The 15,887-nt window shown below is 37.5% G+C and overlaps 1 protein-coding gene across 1 annotated transcript; it reads left to right on the top strand.

Annotated features, from left to right (window-relative positions):
* Positions 1–3,848: 3,848 nt before the first annotated feature.
* On the top strand, positions 3,849–15,883 carry LOC127573800 (endothelin receptor type B-like). Its single transcript, XM_052022305.1, has 7 exons — positions 3,849–4,304; positions 7,568–7,680; positions 8,650–8,854; positions 10,493–10,642; positions 11,731–11,864; positions 13,007–13,115; positions 14,359–15,883. Exons 1-7 carry the CDS (start codon positions 3,849–3,851, stop codon positions 14,503–14,505), a joined length of 1,314 nt encoding a protein of 437 aa, XP_051878265.1. The 3' UTR covers positions 14,506–15,883.
* Positions 15,884–15,887: the final 4 nt, after the last annotated feature.

The raw sequence follows: 15,887 nt of genomic DNA on the forward strand, positions 1-15,887 counted from the left end.
AAAAAGTGAGAAACAAAGGGCTGAAGATGCTGGAATCAGATGAAAAAACAAGGTGCTGGAGGAACTCAGCAGGCCAGACAGCATCTGTGGAGAAAAACAAGACTGTCAATATTTTGGGTCAGGACCCTTCAAGACTCTTCTCCACAGATGCTGCCCGGCTTGCTGAGTTTCTCCAGCATCTTGATGTTTTATAAAAAGTTTTATAAATAATTTTGCAGTGAGTGACCAGTGCCAAACCACCCCATCTTCCACACAGACCAGGTACACTTCAGTTGGATGTTGTGACTTTCTAGATTTGGCAGGTGCCTAGATACACCCATAGGGACACTTTAAAATTTGGAACCTCCTGATGAGCCTAAAAAGATCTCTGGGATCAGTGTGGATTGCATATTTCCACAGAGACTTTTCTGAGAGAAGACCAAGTTTATGGACATGTACAAGTACTTGCATTAACACTTCTCAAAAATGGTTTCCTAAAGCAAGGCCCCTTTTTCTTGGAGCTTACTCCAGCTTGTGACAGCACTGACCTACTCATGAAAACTGCAAAAGACTTAGCAGCATAGATAGCTGGCATTGTTGAACTACTGTTCCATGACAAACAGCTCACGATGCACATAGTAATTAGTAGCGCTTGGAGAATACATTCAACAGACTGCCTCTGGGATGTGTGCTGGCTCCAACCCAGTACAGCGTCTGCCACAATGACCTACTTCAAGCCCAGTCATGGAAATTTAACTATACTGATGATATAACTTCATTCAGACTTCTTCCAAAAAAACTATTCATCTAGCAGTGACAACACAAAACTGGCCAACTACTGCCAGACACAGCACCATCAATCAAAATATTTTCAGTATTTTCCAGCTACATAGTGTTCTAATTGCGAGATGGACTTCTACCTGGCCAGATGAGAAAACACCTAGGGGTGATGATAGCTCTTACACTAAGCTCCTGTGCCTATCTGAAGAAGATGACATCAAGAGTCAAGACATGCAATAACCTTAACAAGTGATTGGATCCTTGTGGGGTTCAAGAACCTCAACCCTTAGGATATCAGCTCATGCTATCCAATACTCTGCAGCAGACTACTGTGGACTAGAGTGGATTCATCAAACTTGCTGATGTGCATCATCTCAGTATTTTGCTGACTCTTTACAATGGCTCCCAATCCTATGCCAAATTGCTCCCCCTTATATACAACTGAAAGTTGTAACTAACATCCTACTGGAGAAGATCCGTGCCAATCCAAGTCTGCTGCTATACAATGTTATCTATTATCTACTAACTGCTCATCTACCATCATAATTCACTGTGGTCCAAATGCTGTTCAGTGTTACCCAGTAGGCAACCCCAGTGCAAGAAATGGAGTTTGAAATCACCACCAAAAAAGCTGTCTAGTATCCCACAGTCTGCTCAACTGGCACCAATCCACCATGCCATCAACATACCTTGTCAAGTAGATTCTGGACAGGGCAAGGTTAGTGTCTTCATTACAACACAGAGAGTATAGCATCAGACTATAAGAACGTCATATGGCTATAAAATATTAATGAATGGCTCCACTACAATGCACGTCCTAGCTGTGCAAGTTCTGGGAGGAAACCTGACAGCTAACTTTCAGAGCTGCTATAATTACTGTAAATGGAATCAGTAATTGAGACTCAGTTAATTGCACTCAAGATAGGGTTAGATAAGTTCACGTGTATAAGAGCGGACACAGCACCTCTCCCTCTTATATCCATAATACCCAATTATATGTTAAACCGGAATTCTATTGCTCTTAAAAAAAATAAAGCAAAGGCAGCAGGTAGTAATCATTTCAAATAGTCTTGGGATGGAATAGCACATTTGTTTTTCGCAACAAATATGCCTTCAAGCAACTGTGTCATAAGAAAGTCACATTTTATGAAATCCTAATAACATGGTGCAAAGATCCACTACAATTTGTTAGTTCACAACCCAAATTATAGAAGGTTAATCATAGAATAAAATAGAATCAAAGAAGGTTTTGGATTACTTCTTTGCACAAATAAATTGATAATCGAAGGCACCAACATAGGTTAATACTTTTTGGAATAAATCAAGAGGTCATAGGTTTAAAATCCACTGCAGAAGTTCAGCACCTGTTCTGGGGCTGTCAGCAACAGGGAATGACACACTGTTGGAGGTGCCAGCTTTAAGATGAGGCAAATCATCTGCCTATTGGGTGGATGCATGAGATCTCATGGTATTATTCAAAAATTAGTGGAATTCACCAGGTATCTCAGCAGCTACCTTGAACAAATATCACTGAAATCAGGTTATTTGATGCCACATAGCTGTTTACATGCTCTTACTGTGTGCAAACAGCTACCATTTTCCCCTATGTTACAACAGTGACAGCACTGTACATAACAGTATATTGTCAGGTTTAAAAGTCTTACAACTTATTAAGGAAAAAGGTTCTCTCAGCATCCTAAAATCCTGAGCTACATAAATACAAGCATAATAAGAGGTAAACACTACTGCACTTAATATGCTTATGCTTTAGTTACAGAGGGTGCTAGTGAAACTAAATCTGGAGTAATGTGTTTGCTACTGGACTCTTTATTCATGGATGGATTTTGATGCACAGAAAGCAGTTCAGAGAAGGTTTAAAAGATTAATACCTGCAATGAGAGATTGTCTCACAACAGATGTTTGGACAGCCTAGCCTTGGAATTTAGGAGAGTAAGAGGTGTTTAACTGAGGGACCTTGACAGGGTGGAATTGGAGAGGATGTTTCCTCCTATGGAAAAATCTAGAACTTAGGGTCACTGTTTAAAAATAAGAGGTTGTCCATTTAAGGCAGAGATGAGGCTATAGTTTTCTCTCAGAGGGTTGTGATTCTTTCTCAAGGGTAGAACCAGAGTCTTTGAATTTTTTTTTAAGGTAAGGGTTAATGGATTTTTGATTAGCAAGGGGATGAAAGGTAACCATGGGTAGATGACAATTTAGAGTTGAGATTACTGTCAGGTCAGCAAAAATTTATTAAATGACAGGGGAGGTTCAAGGGCTCCTAATGTAGCCTTTAGTATATTGATTAATGATTTTAATAATGCAGGGAAGAATTCATTGTTGGCACAAGATGTTAAGAGCCTGAAACAAAGTACATCAAAAAACTGAATGACAATAACAATGCACCAGTATAATTTGTGTTTCAGGTTCTGAGCCAAAATGCAACACAATGCCATCATTTAATTCATACCAAATATGGACTAAGGAAACTAATTAGAAAGTGATCAGTGCTTTGGAACTGAACTCCAAAGTCTGCAGCTAAGATGAACTTAGAAACGTCTTTTTTTTATTGACATAAGTTGATATTCAGAGTTGTTGGGTTTGAAGGTTCATTTGACAACTGCAGCATAGAATGGTAATAGCAGCACTGATTAATCATGGAGACTGTCAGAAATTTAAAAAAATCTAAATATTTCAGAAGTTTAGCATCAACAAAGTTTGTTTATAGAAAATGTAAAATGAACTCTAAAGTAGTACAAGATCTTTTACATGAATTGTCCTTATAACATTTATGATGTTAGGCTGCCACAAATGAACAAGATTATTTGCTCTTTTAAAAAAAAACTGGCTCTAAAATAAAAGGGATGAGCCAGCAAAAGTACCGAGGCAGTCCTATCAAGGCTTTACATTCAGATTTTTTCTAAAAATATCTGAGCATAAGGTAATAAAGCCAACTATTTTTGTAAGGTCTTATTTTTCTTCTTTGTTCTTCATTTATTTAGTTCCCTGCAGAAGACATCTTCATCTCCACCATTTAAGCACATCCAGTTACTGCCGAATCCGTGCCTATTTCCAATTTTCAAATGGCCATGATGAACACTGTAGTGTTTTGCACACTTCTATTAATCTGCTTGAATGTTATCACTCATGGGCAAGAAGAATCTTCCAAAAATACATCCAATAGGAATTTTATTTCAGAAAATTTAAAGCCAAACAGAACTTCATCTTCAAGACCACCAAGACCTACTGCAGTTCTGTCGTACAAAAATGGATATCAAAATCCAAGTAAGAGACCCTCAGAGAAAGCATCTGGGTCTTCAACTCCTCCTCTGTGTATTAAGCAAACAGAAATACGACATGCTTTCAAATACATCAATTCTGTGGTCTCCTGCATGATCTTTGTGGTGGGAATCATTGGAAATTCTACACTGCTCCGAATCATCTACAAGAACAAATGTATGAGAAATGGACCAAATGTCTTGATTGCCAGCCTAGCACTTGGAGATCTGCTCTACATCCTGATAGACATCCCAATTACCATTTACAAGGTATTATGGAAATTGAGAAGGGGCAAAAAGATGGTTTTTGATGTAGAAGAAGAATGGACAAGTTTTACTATGTGATTGGATTTTATTAGCAAGATAAGGATGCGTACTCAGGAGATAAATTAGGTACTATTTAAAAAAGGCAAAGCTGTTCTATGGAAAGAAAGGAAATTGCTAGGGTACATTTACAAAGAGCATACATCTTTCCCTCCCACAATAAAGTTTAAATGCTATGATTAGGCCCTAGAGATGTCCTGGTTGGAATACAGTGAAATTGTTCATGTACAGTGAAATTGTTTCTGAAAGCAATTATGAGGCAACCACATACACAGTCAAACATGCAATATAAACCAAATCAAATATATGAAATACTATTAGAATCAAAATTAACACATCAAACAGATTTACGCGTAGTCCAAACTAGCTGAACTAAAACCTAAGTTGATTCCATGCATCAAGCTAATGCTACACACCAAACAGAACCTACTGGCCTAATAAGATGATAGTGTAAGAACTTACAAAGCTGGCTTTTACGGATATTCAGCTTTTTAATAGACTCTAGCTTATAGAGGACGTGTATGTGCATACTACTAATGAAACAAAAACATTGCAAAGCTGAGTATTAAGTATTTCTTGGTAAATTCAGGATTTCACCCTTATGTGTCTAAGCATCGTCACTAATGCTTTCTTCCTTTATGCTGTGATGCTCTATCCCAAGTCCATGTCTTTTCATGACGGACAAGCTACTCTTGATTACATAATCCACTACATATGCATTAATTATACTCAGCTAAGCCTCTGCTTTGACATCCCTCAGACTACTGTCATACTCTCCATCCATGTAATATTAACATTCAGTTGCACTGAAATTCCCACGAAATGTCAGCAAGACAGCACCTACAAGCATTTCTCCTCCATTCCATGGGTTTTGTCAGCTGCCAGCTCATCTAGGCTCAGATGCACATCTAGTATTCTGCCTGAAGCAAAAACAGAAATGCTGGAAGAACTCAGCCAATCACGCACCATGTGTGGAAAGAGAAACCTGTTAATGTTTCAGGTCGAAGATCCTTCATCAGAACTAAGAAAAAGCAAGTTAGTCCAAGTAACTGAGATGGTGGTAGAGGACAATGGGTGAAAATAGGGTGAAATGATGGGCAGCCTTTGAATAAAGTTCCTTTTTCTGTGTAATATGTTGCTAATGATGTGAAGTCAGTGATGTTGTTTAGTCTGGCCTACTGGGATGTGCTGAGCAGGCCAGAATATACAAATGAAAAAGGGGAAAGGACTGGTAAGCACAAATGGCCAGTCCTGAAACAAACAGGAAAAAAAAAGTTATCTGAAGTTGGAGAATTCAATATTGAACCCTGCAGGTAGCAACATGCACAGATAAACAATGACGTGTTGTTTCAGATTCCAGCATCTGCAGTTTTATTTGTTTTCCAGTACTCTGCTCGACTTTGAACTCAGCACCCTTTGCCAAATTCTGTTTTGAAAGTCATTCTTTCCACTTCTAAAAGTAGTTGGTGCTTATCTTTATCTGCCATCAAAATCTACTTCATACCTCGTCAGCTCAAGACTTGATCACTTCTGCACTTTCCTTGATAGCTTCCCTTGCCTCTACATCTTGAAACATCAATCGTCAGAATGCCACAATTCGTGGTTCTACACACTAGAGCAGAATTTGGCCTCATCATCCATTGACTTTCTATACCCTAAAGAAATCTTCATTCTCACTTTTCAAACTTTGCTACAGCAACCCTTGTACCATATTCCTGTCACATCCTGTGGAAAATGTGTTACTCCTCCTATCCAAATCAATATTACTCCCTCAGTCAATATGCTACCACCTTCGAAATCTCCTTTCTTTAATACTTAAGGATGAAAGAGTTAGTAAGCTTCTATTAAAAACTACTGTAAATAAAAAAATTCATGTAAGAAGAGTAATATCTGGAAGCAAATGAAAAATGGAATTAGTTGCTACTAATTGCATATACCATATTTGCTGTTAATGTAAATTGCCCTAAATCATAATTTGAAGAATACTCATCAGTAGTACAGCCAGAATGCCATCAAGCCAATCATATATGAGCAGGTCATCCTCCTGGGAGCACAAAGAGGAGCCTGTCCCTAGACATATGTATCATGCTTCAGCTGACATAGAAAATATCGTTCATGGATCACACTTTAATTTTCATTCTAAGCACTCCATACACATCTGCTCTGCATAATGTAATTTCACCATGGGAATCTTCAAGGGGTTCTCTGGTGAGGAATCTCTACGCCAAATGATTAAAAGAGTAAAAAAACTGCAACTTCTAGAAATTAGAAATTAAAATAGAACATGTTGGAAATACTCAGCAAGTCAGGCTCATTTGTGGCAAGAGCTACCATTTCAGTTTGATGACTTCTCTTCAGAACAGAATAGGTTCCAATAAAAGGTCATCAATCTGAAATGTTTACTTTGTTTCTCTCTGCATGGATGCTACCTGACCTACTGAGTATCTCCAGCATTTTCTGCTTTTACTCCAGTGGCATTTGCTCCATCTGTCACTTACAGTATCTAGGATAGTCTTCCCTTGAGAAGGTGCATTAAGCTATCTTGAACCAATGCAATTCTACCAGTGAACATATTCCATAGTGCCATTTTGGAGTTAGATAACAGCAATATGTTGTCCAATTATCTATTAATGTCGAGTTACAAGCCATGGGTTCAGCTGGTGCTGTCAAAGCAATTTTTCAGAGCTGCAGTAGTGCAATTTAAAATTGAAACAGACTGTAGCTACAGTGCACTGGTGGTGGGAGAGAGGAAAATATTTAAATTGGTAGATGGGACACACTTCAAGAAGCTGTTTGTCCTAGACCTAACTCATGATCAATCAAATAGCTAACTTTTAAAAATCATAAAATCACCTGTTAAGATTTTATTAGTTTTCCTTTAAAATGTACCTTTCTGTAGATAACTTGGGAGGGGAAAAATAAAGATGGTACTTTCATAACAGACACTGCTGATGATTCCTTGCATGCAATTATTTGAAAATGATTAACATTTTCTTGGATAATTTATTGCATGATGTCTGAGCAGTGAGCACAATTCTTCAACTTTGCCTGGACAATACACCTATGCAACACTGGCAGCATCTTGACATTGTGCAACAAAGCTCTGGATGTATTAACTGTTTATCCAACATAAAAATTATTATACTTTGATCCATTGTTTCATGTTTATATCTTCTTCCCAGCATTCAATTTTCTTTTGTTTCAACTAGCTACTGGCTGTAGACTGGCCTTTTGGAGTTGAAGTATGCAAGTTTGTACCATTTATCCAGAAGGCATCTGTTGGCATCACAGTCCTCAGTCTTTGTGCACTGAGCATTGATAGGTATGAAATGTTCCTAAACTTTATTTTTCATTTTCACCTTATTCAAACAATTAGTAAGTGAAAGGTGTATAAATTACTGTGATCACTTGTTTCATCAGTTATTGCAAAATTAAGTTAAACAAGCATCCTTGAATTGACAAGAAGCTTATACAAAAATCTTATAAACAAAATCTGTCTGGGTTAAGTATCAATACTCAATTCCAGATATTAGATTGGGCTGCTTAGCATCAAAGTTAATCATTTTAAGTAGTCTCCCCAATTATTTTTTCTAAATAATAATTGCTCACCTTTGTGAAGAAACATGGCTCATAATTAAAGATGACAAGTTCCAGGTCCATCAAAAAACACAGCTTCCGCAAAATATTGCTCTTAAATTCTGTGCTGCATTTCTTTATAACCTCCTGCAACATAATTATATCTCCCATGTTATCCATCCTTTGTGAAGTACACTGAAAACACTGAGGGACAGTAAAGAATACTGCACAACTTTTAGTGACCTTGGGAATTACCATTTGTTCAGAACATGTCAATATTCCAGTCAACAGACATATGCAAATCAACTACTCCATATAACAAAGCACATTTACTTTAGAAAACTAAATTTGCAATACACTACATGCCACTGTGAACTGAAAGTTGAGAGAACTATGTCATCTTCGCTAAGTATGAATTAAGGTGTTGAATTATGTATGAAGCCATTTAATGTGCTGCAAAAACATGGGCCTGGATTTTCTGGTTGTAATAATAGTGAAACTGTTTTGTGTTCATCGTACAACTGAATGGAACTATGAAGAAAGCACATGCACAGTAAAACTTAGAAAACCAGAACTATTTTACTAGATAGAAATTACCTTGAGGTAACTGGTATTTCATTGACAATGAGTATCACTTTCTTTGCAGTCACGTCTTAGAATGATAAAGTATTTCAATGAGAAGTTTTTATCTCTCATGATTTTTCTAAAAAAAAAGGTACCGAGCAGTGGCCTCTTGGAGTCGTGTTCAGGGCATTGGCATTCCCTTGAAAAAAGCATTGGAAGTGATAGCCATTTGGTTGATCTCAATTGTCTTAGCAATTCCAGAAGCTATAGGGTTCAATATGGTTTCAATTAAGTATCGTGGAGAAGAACTTAAAGTGTGTCTACTCCACCTATACCAGCCATCAGGATTCATGGAGGTAAGGGTCAATGTAAAACATTTTCAAATTTTGATATTGAATTTACTGGATTAAGAACAATAAGTTGACAGAAAAATTGAAAATGACATTCCAATTTGTAACAATGTGAATACTTGGACTGTTTAGTTCATTGCTATCTGCAATATAACCGGTAAACCTGGGTGTGGGAAGGGGAAGGGTAAAGGAGGACTTGAGCAAAGCTCTGATCCAGATGCAAGGGCATTAAATTTTAAACAGGAAGCTGGGAAAGACAAAAGACGACCAAGTAACCCTCAAGACGGCAGGAATCTTAATCACAGAGCTTTATTGGCATATTGTAAGATTACCTCTCGCCCAACAAATACACTGCAATATATTGCATGAAAAACTGAGAACTTTGTCTTGCTATTGTAAAATGCATTATTTCAATACATCTTCCTTTTAAATACAAATTAAATTGGGAATGTAGTTTTGTTATAAATTTAAGATAGTTGGAACACAACTCTAAATTGAATTCTGGTGATGTATCCAAATCCAGCATCAATCCATACAAGAGCACTCCTTCAATTTGAAAGCAAAGAAGTTACATTTGGGTAGTGCTAGAGGGAATGCACAAGTGCTTCTCCAAACAAGAAAGCTAAATGTTGTATTTGATTTTGTTCTCTCTTTCTTGGATAGGTTCAGCATTGGCCTATGGAATCTGACAAATAGTCCTTTCTCTTCCCACAGTGCTGCACACCCAAAAACTATTCTCTTTTCCCAGAAAGGCAAATGATTGTGAATAAACTCCCAGTTCATGACATTCTAGAAATCTGATCAGGTGCTTTCATATGAACTTCAAACTTGTACCTGAACCACATTCAGTTGTTTGATATGCAATCTCTGTGCAACAATTGGAACTTGGCTGGAAAAACTAGTCCACATTGTCCCAGAATCATGCTGTCAAAGCCACTCCAGGGTAGGATCCTACATATGCAAATCCCATTACTTACACTTCATTTGGGCATCCTGCTCAACCTGCTTATCTGATCAGCCAGGTCTCAACCATCACCCCATCAATTTATTCCCAAGCCCCACAAGACTTTTATCTCTCACCAGTCACCAAACACCCCAACTGCAGGCCTCTCACCCCCAGTTCTCCGAACTTAGCCTTGGTCCCAAATATTGTGTCTTCCTTTGCACATTCCACAGTACACAAAGTGTGAAATTGTTGTTCAGCAGCACCCAACGTCTTGGGTTCTACAGAGCTGGCCCAATGGCAGGCCTACTGACCACTGGCATGTAATGAACTTATAGTAGTCATTTCAGAATGCACAACAATTTCTAGGGCATATTATTTATTTATTTAGTGTTTCATTAATTTCTTTATTTTACTCATATTGGTCTAATAATCTCTTCGAATTACAAATTACTTCCAATCAGATCCTGATATTCCTCAGAAACTAGTAGTATTTACTATCATTCATTTAAAAAGTACATTAAGTTCCCAACTCAGGTCCCAATAGAACTCTCACAGTGGCCAAAACTAAATTTCAAATTTCTTTATTCAGAGCATAAAGGTAGTTCCATGATTCAAATAATGGATTGCAGTTCATGGATAGTTTAGGAAGCTGTTGTTTACCCATTATAACTTGTATAATTTGTGCTATTTTTATACAGTTTTACAAGAATGTGAAAGATTGGTGGCTCTTTGGCTTTTACTTCTGCCTGCCTCTGGCTTGCACTGGTATATTTTACACTCTCATGACCTGTGAAATGCTGAGCAGAAGGAACGGGATGCAAATTGCTCTCAATGATCATATAAAGCAGGTAAGACAATTGCAACAGAAGAAATAGAGTAGAAACAACACAGACTAAAGCAAGCAGGAACTAAAAGTCTCAGAGCCCTCCAAGATTGAGAGCCTGAAACTGTTGATCTTTAACTTGATACGTTTTAGACCAGGTCCACAGCTCCACTTCAGCCTTCTTTCACCAGACTGGAACAGAATATACATGGCCAGAGACTTCCTTTGAATTTGAGCAACAGTTAATTTTTAACTAGACAGTAAGTTGGGCAATCATATATAGCCAACAGACAATCTGATAAACGTTGTTGAATGAAGAAACTGTCTAACTCCTGTTACACAGTTTCTTTTCCCATCAGCTGTCTAACCCGTGACCAGTTTCTTTCCCATCCCCTACCTGGTTCCATCTACCCACACACTTAATCCACTGGGGCTCCTATCCCCTCTCCCACTGGTTCCATCAACCCATCATCCCCTCTCCTTCTGGTTCCACTTATCATCTTCCAGAATCTGCAGCCCTTAGTTGTCTCCACTTATCACTTTCAAACCTCTGACTCTACCTTCACCCTCCACTACCCATCATCCCTCTCCTCACCTGGTTCCACCTATCACCTGCCAGCTCCTGCATCTCTTTATACTGGCTATCTTCCCTCTACACTCAGAGTGCTGATGCAGGGTCTCAACCCGAAATATCAACTATCCCTCTGCCTCCACAGATGCTGCTCGAGCCATTGAGTTCCTCTAGCAGCTTGTTTGCTTTTCGCTGCCTTACCAAGAACATTTTGGAACCAAGACATATACATCAATTAAAAAGACCAACACCATAACAAACTCCTCCACTCTAAACTCTTTATCACAAACTAACCCCTTAGCATCCCCTCAGTACAAAATTACACTTAGGTGTAGCCATGGTCCAGTTTATACAATGACTGAGATTACAACTTTAACAGGTTTGTCCTCCAATATACAGAAACAATTCAGAACTTGCATTCATCTAATGGCTATTTGCATTATGCCATCATAATCTTATCAAGGTGTATTGAGCTATTACTTTAGAGGAACATACCTATTTGACATGGAGAAATGATCACATTGCTCTTTAACATTTCTCAGCGACGTGAGGTAGCCAAAACAGTCTTCTGTCTGGTGGTTATCTTTGCGATGTGTTGGCTCCCACTGCATTTAAGCAGAATCTTGAAGAAAACTATTTACGATGAACAAGACCCCAATAGATGTGAACTACTCAGGTGAGTTTCTAGTACCTTTTAAAAGTTGATCTCACTTTTGCTTTGTCTGACACAATAGATTTTGGGTTTCTCAGTTCAGGCACAGCACTGATAACAAACAATGATCAAATACAGGTCGTCCCAAGTTACAGACACCTGGCTTATGTACAGCCCATACACATGCTACTCCAGTGCTTCTACACCAGATTTCAAATCAAGATGCATTTCAGATTTGCGTTCCAAACGTCTAAAGTACTTAAAATGAGAGATTAATTGCAATTATTTGCTTTGCTGTAGCAAGTGCAGTGACCTATCGTATCTGTTAAACTTATACTTCCCTAATTAGCAAAGTCACTGCTCTCAAAGCAGAATATATTTTCATATCCCTTACTGCAAAATAGAATCAAAAATATTAGATTGCTAACCAAAATACACTTTACAAATATATTGTACATTTAAGGATACATTGAATGGGATAGTTGTGAGTTTAAAACAATTATGGGACAGTGAACCACAATCCTGGAAGTTGCACGAGTAGCACTACCAGTATACTCCAGAGCTGACCATAATAGAGTGAGAATGTCCTAGACTGCCCATCCCCAACTGCATGGCCAATAAGCTCCAGTATTGTTCACAAAAATGAAGGTATCTTAGGTGACAGTCTTCCTCATGCTGCTAAAAAGTGGCTTTATATCTTAAAAATTGAAGATTTCACATGTCTACAGATCATTTTGCTAGAATTAGACAAAATAAATTCTATATACTCTCCTGCATTTCAAAACTCTCCCCCTTTTGGCTTGATCTACCAGCCTGTAGTTCTGTACTTTTTAAAATCACTTATTCAGAATAGGAACTTCTCACTTTTTTAAATTAAAATAGTTTATTGACACAATCTAACAAATGTTTGTCTAGAAACAGAATGGAAAAAGTTCGATGTATAGAATATTAGCACAATAACCATTTATCAGTTTTTCATATAAATGATGGTAAACAATCATAAATAATTAAATTGCAAGTTTTTTTAATGAAGCAACAGAAAAAAAACTCAAACTGTCCATAAAATTAGCATTTCTGGTGCTAGGAAGATACATACATGTAATTGGTAATGCCAAAAAAAGCATTTAGCTAGCAATGCAATTGATTTTTGTACCATTTTTGTTCAGTTTTCTTCTAGTTCTGGATTATATTGGGATTAATATGGCTTCTCTTAACTCCTGCATAAATCCAGTCGCATTATACTTTGTCAGTCAAAAATTCAAGAACTGCTTCAAGGTAAGTTTGCCTAAATGTCAAACCAAATACGCTATTCTCAATGCAAATTTTCACAGAATACAAAACTTTCTCTAGGAGGATGGAATGCAGTGATGACCAGTTTCAGGGCCCTGACAATAGTAAAGCTTAACCAAACAAATGGATGCATGCAACAGGACCTCCCTTAACCATGGCTTACTGGTTCTGATTCTTCTCTCATACATTACTTCCTGCCCAATTATATATCCCATCACAATCCCCAAATTACTGACCTATGATACAGCCCTTATTGACGTTCACCTTTTGCCTCTCCAAAGTTCTTTTGACATATTTTCCATTAAGCACTTTGCTACCTTTCACTCTCCTTCCCACTGTATCAAAGCAACTCCCCATTCTTGAGGAGTCCAAATTCTACCTTGTTGTTGTCCCGATTCCACTATCCTCTTAACCTTCAATTTAGTCTCAATCTGCGTATAAATTTCCAGCCATAATCTCAGCACACCCTTGGCTGCTACTCACCAGTTTGCAAATGGATTATTCATTCTTAATTCATTTTCAGCTCCCTCACCCTTAGTACATCGCTGCAGCCAATCACCTGTTAAGCCACAATCAACTGCCATCCTCCAAAGTGTGCAAAACTCTACTATCTATATATCCTGTACCACTCATCTCTTTCATGTGGCCTTCTTGACACCCCTTTATCCAAACTGCATTTAAAACAATCACTATTATCTTCAAATCCCCACCTGTGCAATCATTTGTCATTTTATAGTTTCCCTTCTATACTGTGAAGTCCTCCAGTTCTTGCCATTTCATCCTTCTTCACCTTCCTGTCATGCCTGGATTAAGAGCTTTGTCAAACTGGTCCCATTCTTTCGAATTTCTTCACATTCTCAAACTGCAAAAATCTTTTGAGAATGAATTGTTTCAGTTAATTTATTTTAGTTTATCCCTTAATTGTCGGGTTTCCTACAAAATGTTTTTAAGGCTGAATACAAAATGCAAGTTGTCCTTCGATGCAAATTTTGCTGATTCCACATTTGATGATTTCTAATTAAAACCTTCTACAATGCAATCATTAGGAAGAGAATAAAGGAAAAAAAACTATGCATCTTCTAGCTATTGATGAAAAGTAGCTAAAAGACTAGAAAAATGCCTAACCCTCTTGGGAGAAGGGAAATGTAATTAAAAGTATATTTTTTTTTAAAGCCTGGATTATTTTAGGTTAATTTGCTGCTAATTTGTTTTCATATTGCCCATCCAGTCCTGCTTGTGTTGTTGGTGTCAACGGTCAACTCTGAGCAGACCAATGGATGAGAAAATGGCTGTTGTCAAATGGAAAGCCAACGGCCATGCAAATGGCCTGGATCGGAGCAGTTCGCGCTTCAGTAACAAATACAGCTCATCTTGAACTTTTTTTAATTTAAAAAGTTAAAAGTAGGAAAGCAGCTCCTGGCTCTCCACTGCCACATAAAACAGTTTCATACATGTACTTAAATGCATTATATTTTAGAAAATCGAAAGCATACGTCTATCTGCACATTGACGGTCTTTGGATGTTTGCAGTAATGAATAAAAACAAATCACCTCTTTTGACCACAATATTTCAGTGCAAAGGTGTTTCTTTAGGTCATCACTCACTTTTGATGCTTATTGCCGAAGAGAACATCAAACTAAAGTACAAATAGATTACTCTCTGAGCTAAAGACCATCTCGGTAATTATGAAAAGAAACTGAAAATTATGGTTAGAAACCTTACTAAAATAAGAACTTTAAGCACTACTGATTTCCCAAGAAGTTTTAAAGATGTCCAATGGTAACTATGCACTGATTCTCTTTGCACTTGAAAGACATGCCCATCTTTGGAGTAAAACCCATTTGTCTTCCTTAAATGGTTCTTAGTAGGGTTGTGTTGCACACTCCCATACAGATTGGTTGCATTGCAGTATCTCTGCACCAGAGCACTGTTATTTTGTTCAAAGAATTCCCAATTAGGAGTTTTCTAAATCTTAGTTCTGTATTTTTTCTAAACAGTAGGATTTGAGTAGGTACCGAACTCCTATTGCGAGGGAGATGTGTGTCAACAATCTTCCCTATTTACAGGCAGCTCACACTTTCAATAAGAAAGCAACCATTTCATTTATGATCAATGTATAAAGAAAAATTCAGCTTAAAAACCACAAATATAGCTATCCATAATACATGGCTGATAAGATTAAATTTTCAAACCAAGAAAAAATTGGCATAAGATATTGTTAAAAGCCAAGCTAACTTTTAATAGCTAGAATGTAAGAATAAACAGTGGCACCAGGGACAGGCAAAAGAGAAAAGACACTCCACAAACAATATAATTAATTAATTAGTTACTTTGTTCAATTTCACCCTCATTAACTTGAATACTCTTATGGGCAATGTGGCTTGAGTTTGAATAATACAGATTTAATTATGCACTCTGCACAGTAATACAATACACAAAAAACGAAGGGAGAGCATTTTAACATCCCAAAAACTGTTTTGTTCTCAAGGCCTGATTACTATTTTCACCTCAGTCTTATTTATAAGATTTTTATTGCCAGCTTTTAGTTTTCAGAATGTCTCATTAATGAGCCATCAATGGCTTTACCTGGTGAAACCAGGTACATAATATTCATGATCTTTCTTTTCCCGTGTACATTATACACTGTTCAAGTAGCAACTGACGGCTAACAGAAATATATTGTGTCAAAGAAAGTGAAAAGCTCCAAGCACAAATAAAATGATTGTGAATGGGATACGCTGTTCAACAATGCTACC

Source organism: Pristis pectinata, chromosome 8 (assembly GCF_009764475.1).
Source record: "Pristis pectinata isolate sPriPec2 chromosome 8, sPriPec2.1.pri, whole genome shotgun sequence".
Classification (NCBI taxonomy): domain Eukaryota; kingdom Metazoa; phylum Chordata; class Chondrichthyes; order Rhinopristiformes; family Pristidae; genus Pristis; species Pristis pectinata.

Excerpts from the sequence above, each read along its gene's own strand:
- LOC127573800 (XM_052022305.1), top strand. The coding sequence starts at position 3,849 with ATGAACACTGTAGTGTTTTGCACACTTCTATTAATCTGCTTGAATGTT. Across the intron at positions 4,305-7,567 it reads TCCCAATTACCATTTACAAG|CTACTGGCTGTAGACTGGCC; the intron begins GTATTATGGAAA and ends TGTTTCAACTAG. Across the intron at positions 8,855-10,492 it reads AGCCATCAGGATTCATGGAG|TTTTACAAGAATGTGAAAGA; the intron begins GTAAGGGTCAAT and ends ATTTTTATACAG.